The sequence below is a fragment of the Coloeus monedula genome (assembly GCF_965178545.1).
Source record: "Coloeus monedula genome assembly, chromosome: 6".
NCBI lineage: Eukaryota > Metazoa > Chordata > Aves > Passeriformes > Corvidae > Coloeus > Coloeus monedula.
In genome coordinates, this window is record NC_138786.1 from 2,676,057 (window position 1) to 2,684,428 (window position 8,372).

An 8,372-nucleotide genomic window follows, 5' to 3' on the forward strand; every position below is an offset into this window, starting at 1 on the left:
CGCGAGCTGATTGATTTAGGAATAACTGTTTGCTCGCCTCGCCGGGGGCAGAGCGGGGGCTACGCACACGCTGAGCAAATCCCCAGTGCGAGCCACGGGGGTGTTTCTTCCCCTCCATCGCCTCCCGGGGAGCCGGGACCTTCACCCCCTCCCTCGCTCCTCTGCCTTTAACTCGCGCACTTCCCAAAGCCACCTCCCGAAGATGTTCGCTGGCAGCATCACCGCCCCCCAATCCCCGGAGCGCGGGGGCTGCGCGGGGGGCGGCGGCGCTCGGCGGAGGGTCCGCGGCTGCTCCGCGCTGCCGGCCCCCGTGCGGGGGTGTGCGGGGTGCGCGGCGGCGGGAGGGAGAGAGAGAGAGAGATGCTGTGTAATTTTATCCACGCTGCACTCTGGGAGTTCACACGAGACTGATACCTTTTGCCTCCTCTGCTCTGTATCAATTGGTCGCAGATCAGGCTATTGTTGCAGGAAGCTGCTTTTATTTCTATGCTCCGTCGGTCAACTATTTTCCCCACAGTCTCCTGCCGAAATTCAGCGGCTCCCTCCCTCCTTCCCTCCCTCCCTCCTTCCTTGCCTGTCTCTCACGCATGCCGTCTGTCTATCTGGAAACCCAAGGAGGAGGCTGATCACGGCAGCTCCGTGTAACACAAACAGCTGGGACTCTTCGGTGGCCTTTGCCGATGTCTATTGATTTAAGTAAATCTGAGACAGATAAAAGGGCCAGATCGAGGCTGATAAAATCTTGCCAATGCTGCACGGCTCGAAGCAGTGTGCGCTCGGCATCTCCGGAGTGCTGCTAGCAAGACGGCTTTAATGGGACCCCTGGTGCCACTCGCTGCGAGCCTCGCTCTCCCCAGCAGACTAAGCGCTGCGGCCATCATGCCACAATGGTTATAATTTGGATCTTGTTCCTGACTCTGTTGCAGGAGCCCTGGTCCCCAGGGCGGGCCGCGGCCGTGCCCGAGGCCGCCGGAGCCGCCCCGAGCGCCCCCCGGCCGCGCCGGGATGCGGGGGGACGCGGCGGCGTCTACGAGCACCTCGGGGGAGCTCCCCGGCGCAGGAAGCTCTACTGTGCCACCAAGTACCACCTCCAGATCCACCCCAGCGGCAGGATCAACGGCACCCTGGAGAAGAACAGCGCCTTCAGTGAGTACCGGGCTCGCCTCGCCCCACACCGCGGCCCCGGGCCGGGCTGTGCGGGCACGGCGGTCCCTCGCCCGCACCAATCGCGCTCTGCTCCGGCGGGCAGCGAGTGCTGGACGGGGCGGACGGGGCGGTGGCGAAGCCGCTCCCGCCTCCGCCGCTGCCCCGGGGCTGGGGCCACCGCACGGCTGCTGGGGCTCCTCGGCAGGGACCGGGGGCGTCCCGCGGGGTCGGGGCATTGGCCCCCTGCCGTCGCCTCGGCGTCCCGAGAGCCGCCCCGCTGGCTCCGCCGGACGCGCAGCTCCCCTGCCCCGGGGGCTGGCAGCACCCCCGGCCCTCGAACCGGGCGGGGAGCTCCCGAGCCGGCCCTGCAGGGTGCGGGGAGCGAGCCGACCGCCGGCGGAGGGTCGCGATCCCCCCGGGGCAGAAGGAGACCCCCGAGCCCCAAGTTTCCCCCGACGGGGCCCGCGACCCTGCCCCGCGCAGCCCGCCCGAGCTGTCACTTGGCCGCGCCAGCCCTGCCCCAGCCCGGCCCGCTGGGCAGCCGGTGGCCAGCACCTCCCCGGGGCCCATCCCGGAGCCCTTGGGGGCTGCCCGCATCTGCCCCGTCCCGTCCCAGCTTGGCTCCCGCGGGAGGGTCGCGCCTCCACCGGCTAAATCACATCTGTCCCCTTTGACATGTGCCGGGGAGCGGCGGTAATTAAGATGAAAGCGGATATGTCGGGAGTGAGGGCGTTTGTGCGAGGGCGGAGGAGGCAGCAGAGCGGGGCTCAGCACCGGGGAGCCCCCGGCGCCCCCGCACCCAGCCCGGGCACAGCCCGGCCTCCGCCCCGGCCCCGCCGCCCCAGGATGCGTAAATCCCGCCTGGTGATGGCACACAGAGATAGGGAGACCTCAGGGATCTGTCTGAAGTCCATAAAGGAAAACCACTATTTCCTAGAGAAACCCCCCCTCGCCGCCCCAGCCCGGAGGAGGCATCCTTCAGCAGCGAACCGGTGCCTGATTCAAACCAGCTGTGCCAAACCCAGCCCAGCTCTCCCAGGCCAGCAATCCAGCTCTGCACAGGGAACAGCCCCCCGGCTCTGCCTTCAGGCTTTCCAAAAGGCAGCAGGGGGTTCGGGTGCCAGGGTCTCCTCTTGCTTCCAAGCAGTCATAGAAAGTACAGAGCCATTAGGCCGTGGCTGGAGAGCTGAGAGCGGGGTTTGAGCGAGCCTGATGGAGAGCCGTGCACATACAGCAGCATCTTCCGAGCCATTGGTGCCTCCATCAGAGTCCTGGCACCTTTGTCTGGACATAAACTTTTGGGCAGCAGCCTTGCCTGGGACACTTCTCGTGCTGCAGGACCCCATCTTGGACGGCCCGAAAATCTCCTCCCTTTTAATTTGTCTCAGACAGTCATACAGTCCTGTCTGGAGGGCTGCACTGACCTCCTAGATGACAAGCCCCTTTCATGATTATGTACATGGCCCTAAAATGCAGCGGCCTCGCTCTGTTTCACCCTCTGGAGACCTCAGCACGGGCTTTGTCCTGAAATGGGCGGCTTTGTGACTGGCTTCAATAAGTCAAGAGCTCTTGTGTTCCTAAGCATTAAAGAGGATTTAAACTTTTTTATACACATATAGGATTAAGTGAACCTCTAGTTCAGTGTCAGATCTTTTTCATTTTTGAAAGAGTTCAATCTCAATCAGACATCTTGGGGTTTATTGTCCACCTTGTCTCGAACAATTCCTGCATCATCCTTGCTTTGTATTGTTTATAATATTAATAATAATAATAATAATAATAATTTCACATGATTGCACTGATTTTTCTGTGAGCTAGTGGTAACTGTGAGGTCACACTCCTCAGGTAAGCAGCCATGCAAATGTATCTCCAAAAAATGACACCTGAGCAATAACACATCTCCTAATTCTGTTTCTAGGCATTCTGGAAATAACTGCTGTGGACGTTGGAATCGTTGCCATCAAGGGCCTGTTCTCTGGCAGATACCTGGCCATGAACAAGAGGGGCAGGCTTTATGCATCAGTAAGTTTGGCTGAAGTCCGGCATGTGCCTGTCATTTCCTGTGGGGTGAACAGGTCTAGTGGGGAGCACTGGTTTCTTCCAAATCCACATTTCCAGAGAAGAGTGATGTTACAAGAGGTTTTTGCCTGGAATTTTTACAGGCAACCAATCGGTATGTTCTTAAAAGTGGGGAAAAGCCATGTTCTTACTTTCGTACTGCCTGGACAGCCACAGGTACGTGGAATGGCAGAATCGCCCATATTTTATGTGGATCTTGGATGCTGGCAGGCACATGTCAGATAAAGAATGTCCAGAAGTAACTGAGCATTGATGCTACAGGAAAGCAACCTCCTGATGGGAGTTCCTTTGCACAGAGCTTTTGGGCGGGCAGTGAAACAATTTACAGGTACTAAAAGGCAGGGCTATAGCAAAGAGAGCAAGAAGGAGAAGGTGCAGGAAGACAAAGGTGAAAATAAACACCTTATTTTACTCCTTTGACCTAATTTTTTGCCCTGATCTGTGAGATAAAATCTGGGGTGTACTGATGTAGGTGGGAGCCTTGCCTTTTCAGCCCAGACAGTATTTCCCCTGAGTGAATAAAATGCTTCAGCTTAGACTTCTTCACACTCAGGGACACACCAGGGCACGTTTGTCAGCGTGTACCATACACATTATCTCCCTACTTGAATTTCTCCCATTGTCCTTGATTACATCCCGGCAATCTTGCGATCTCTTACCGCACGGCAGCCAAAGTGGGCAGTTCTCCCGTGAATCCTGGGGCATGGAAGCAGGTTTGGAGAGGAGAAATCTGGCTGAGGTGAAATTTGCCCCCTCCTAGAAATCATTAGATGTACCTCTGCTGATTTGAGCAGCAGGGCATACCCTTGAGCAATGTGATCTTCTCCCATGAGAACCCAGCCTAGGTGACACAATCAGCTCCGTGCCTCCCCAGCTTGACACATTTAACTCCACTTTTCAGGAGTGTTCTGGCAGTGTTTATGACCCAATTTCTCACGTGATGCTCCCTGATTAAGGAGCTTGTGTGTAAAGATGAAGGTTCTTTGCTGCTGCAGAGAACCAAACCAAAAACGATTTTGGCAAAGCTAAATACAGATGAAGACTAGTGAGGGCATGGTAGCTCTACTTGCCAAAGTTAAGTCTGTCCACTTCTGTGCTTCTGGTTAATATTCTGATTGAAATGGGTATCTTTCTCAGTGGATCTCCTCCATCAGCTCAGAGCCAGCATCTGACCCAAAGAAATTATTTGGAAGGATGATTTTTTCAATTTCTTTCTTATTTTTCTCTCTTTCTTCTTCAAAATAGGTTTGGAGTTTATTCCTTCAGATTACTTAAAGTGAAATAAAATAAGACTAAAAAAATTCTGAGCAAAAAGCTCCTCTCCTAAAGTGGAGGAAAGCCAGGAGCAGGATAGCTCTGAGACTCCTTTTCTCCTGGACTTCCCTTTCTGGTGTGAGGAGCATCAGGCCATCCTGAAGTTTGTTCATCTGTCTCGTGCCAAAGAATATCAGCCATGAAAGGTTTCTGTATAACTTGAAAAGATAATTTGTCCTCTCCAGCTGCAGTTTGAGAGAGGCTGTTTTACACCTGTGTTTCAGAGCTGGAGGAACAAGCCAGGGAAAGCTATTCCACTCCAGCTTTTTTCACAGGAGTGCAGAGGGGTGAGGGCTCAGCTCAGGAGGAACTTCCTGGCTTTGCTTGCCTGGAGAAAACTGTCCAACAACTTTACTGATATCACTGGCCCAAGACCCTGTGCAAAGCCCCTGTTGCAAAAATCTGACTAATTCAGGGAGCATTTTATGAAATCGTACTGGAACAACTCCGTTATCCCTCGGTTCACCAATTTCCCCATGTCAACAAAATGGGTTTGTTGAGCCTGCAGGATTCCTTTGTGCCCTTAGCAGATCGTGATAATCCTCTAGATTTATCCTGTGTGATAAACCTCCCCCCCCAGCCAGAAGGGAGGCAGGCAGCAGGACAAATCCACCTACATCTGGTGGCTGCGTGGGCTCCAGCACCACAGCATCTGAAAACCTTGTCCTTGCAAGGAAGGGCGCTTCCGTTTCACAGCTGGGAAGCCGGGACATGTGGAGTCTTTTAAAATCTTGTTACACGCCCATCAGCCTTTCTGGGGAGTGAACAGCATTAAAGACATGCTGTTAGTGGGGTCTGAGGGCTTTTCTGGCCCCAGCCTGGCTACCTGTGCCCTTTCCACCTCCTCCAGACAACGAAAAATATAAAACCATGGTGGTAGTTCCCTTCTGCCTCTGGGCTTCACACGTGTTAGATCCTGAAATCTTAATCCCACAGGCAGAGCAAGGATGGGTTTGGGGCTGAGGAAAGGTGGACAGTGTGGGAGGTCCTTTGTGCTGGTTCTCCTGCTCCCAGGGAGTGGGGGACAGTTCCTTGTGCCAGGCTTTTGCAGAGCTGTCTCTCAGTCAAGGAGCAGGTGAAAAGGGGCAAATTTGGACAGATCATGTGAGATGTGAGCACCTGGGATGGGTGCACGTTCTGCCTTATGGTTTGTGATGAAGGAGCAGCCGGGCATTTTGGAGGAACACACTGGTAGGCAGAGCGTGCTTTCGCTTTGTTGTTCTGACAAAGAAGCTCCGTAAAGGTGCAGGTTACTGCTCAAATATCCATCATGGACTGGATGTAACAGATTACAAGTGTATCTAATACAGAATTGAAGAGACACATTTTACATTACGCTGTAGGATTCTGCCTTTTCTATAGATGGCAGAGGTTGATAGGCAGCAATTAAATCACCTGTCCAGTTCACAGGTGTGTTAAACTCATAAGCACCAAAAAAAATTACTGCTGAACAATCAGCAGAGCTATTCACTCCTATTTACGTGTCATTTTTTTGTTTTCAGTTTGGTTTTGGGGCCTCTTCCTGGGGTCTCTGATGCACAGAGTGTGCTCACACTGCTGCCAGGGAGCACCTTGTTCAGGCTCAGCGCTTCCCTCCTGCCTTTTGTAGCCCCAGCCCAAGGTTTTCTTCCCAAGTGTGATGCTGTCCTTGTCCTAAAACTGTGTCTTGTTTCAGATTTTGTTGCGTTTCCTTTGCAGGAGAACTACAACTCTGAGTGTGAGTTCGTGGAGAGGATCCACGAGCTGGGTTACAACACCTACGCCTCCCGTCTGTACCGGACTGTCCCCAGCAGGGCCGGCACCAAGCGCAAAGCCAGCGCTGAGAGACTCTGGTACGTCTCAATCAATGGCAAGGGACGACCCAGGAGGGGCTTTAAGACCCGCAGGACACAGAAATCCTCTCTCTTTCTGCCCAGAGTGTTGGATAACAAAGACCATGAAATGGTCCGGCTGTTCCACACGAACGTGAAATACCGGGAGAGTCTCCTGAAGGCCCCGAGCAAGAACCAGCGCAGAAGGAGAGGACACTGACGGGGTGGGGGGAGCTCGTGTTGGGGATGGGAGGGACTGAGAGCCTTCAAGATGCTACTAAAAAAACTAACAGCTGTGATTGTACGAGAGGCATTAACACACGGACAGGTTTTATACGCTGTGTTCTAGAACCCAAAACCACATCGCTTGCTTTTAGCTGTTGTAGGACTGTTCCCTGTGGGGAAAGAGATGAGAGATAAGCTGAGGCACACTCAAAGGTAAATTAGCTGGGTGTAATAATTTTGTCAATGATTTTCATGTTTTCTTTTCTTTATAAAAAAAAAAAAAAAGGTATAATTTTTATTTCAAGTATTTTCATTCTAGCTTGCCATAGGCTATTATCTCAGTGATGCTGCCCTCCCAGAGCACGTGGATATTTTACACTTACCAGATTTATGTCCACAGAGAAGGTATAGCACTTTCATGGCTCTTCTGGCCATAAGAGGCTACATTCTTATTTTTACATAGTGCAGAAGTTAGAAAACCGGTGTTTTGTTTTGTTTTGTTTTAATTTACATATATTTATTTTTATTTTAAGACCAGCTGTTACCAATCGTACTTTTTCCAAGACTGTCCAAGAGAAGTAAGATTGTCAACTACTTCAAACACTTTAGTAGACCTACACATCACAAGATTATCCTTGATTTTGTGAAACTAAATCTCCGAGATGCCTGACGTTGTTGTTTAAATAAATGAATGTTGGTAGAGTGGCATTGGCATTGGTCAGGCTTTGGCAGTATAAATCTGTTTACCAGCTGATGAATTCTCTCTTAGAATAGGGCTCAAAGGTGAGGTGAAAGAGAGTAGGCTCAGGCTGGATATTGGGAAGGAATTGTTCCCTGTAAGGGTGGGGAGGGCCTGGCACAGGGTGCCCAGAGAAGCTGCGGCTGCCCCATCCCTGGGAGCATTCAAGGCCAGGCTGGATGGAACTTGGAGCAACCCAGGGTAGTGGGAGGTGTCCCTGCCCAAGGCAGGGGGTGGAATGGGATGAGCTTTAAGGTCCCTTCCAACCCAAGCCATACCTGGTTTCTGTTATTTTTCTGCTGTGATTCTGGAAGTTAACTTCTGCAAAGCTGAGGAGATTCCACACCACAGATTCAATTTTGAGCAAGGAGTTAAGCTTTAAACATTTCTCTTGGCATCCAGGAGATGACAGAGTAGTACAGAAACTGAGATGTGCTTGACAAGCACAAATAATGGTCATTTCAGTGAGGTTTGGCCTTGTGCTCTTCATTTCCCAGAATTAGGCCCTGATAGTGGAGAGCTGGAGCAAAGAAAGACTGCACTGAAAGAAATGCTCCATCTGAATTTAACAGAAGATCTGTAAGTTAAATCTGACATTACATAGAAACAAACAAGTGTGAATCCCATTCCTGGTCATATTGAGGAGAAAAAAGGCCTTTTTGTGGGCTGCTGTTGAATGTGCTCATTTAAATGTGCTCATTTAAAACTAGATAGTGAAAAACCTTCCATTCGCTGGGAGGTGAAATCCATGAGGGGGAGGAGTAAGATGAGTCCACAGTATGAGGTGACCAAGCCTAGGTTTAGCACTGCTTACATCCCTATAAAGGTAAAACCAGAAAGGTGTTCTTTGTGCTCCATTCCTTCCACCCTTGTATCTTTTCTGCAATAGTCTAACAAAGGAGGAAATTATGTTTGAATAAGAAAGTCAAAGTTCCTTGATCTCTGTTCCCGTTTATACTGAAATAATGTGAAAAAACCCTTGAAGGACATACATTAAATAATGGTGCACACAGAATAGACCTAGGTTTAAAGAAGAGTGCGGGAAACCATGACCCATG

At 51.7% G+C, this 8,372-nt stretch overlaps 1 protein-coding gene across 1 annotated transcript; it reads left to right on the forward strand.

The window, feature by feature from the left end:
• Positions 1-887: 887 nt before the first annotated feature.
• On the forward strand, positions 888-6,570 carry FGF3 (fibroblast growth factor 3; the record flags this gene model as incomplete). Its single annotated transcript, XM_082283356.1, has 3 exons — positions 888-1,146; positions 3,065-3,168; positions 6,238-6,570. 3 exons carry the CDS (start codon positions 888-890, stop codon positions 6,568-6,570), a joined length of 696 nt encoding a protein of 231 aa, XP_082139482.1.
• Between the last annotated feature and the right edge of the window lie 1,802 nt (positions 6,571-8,372).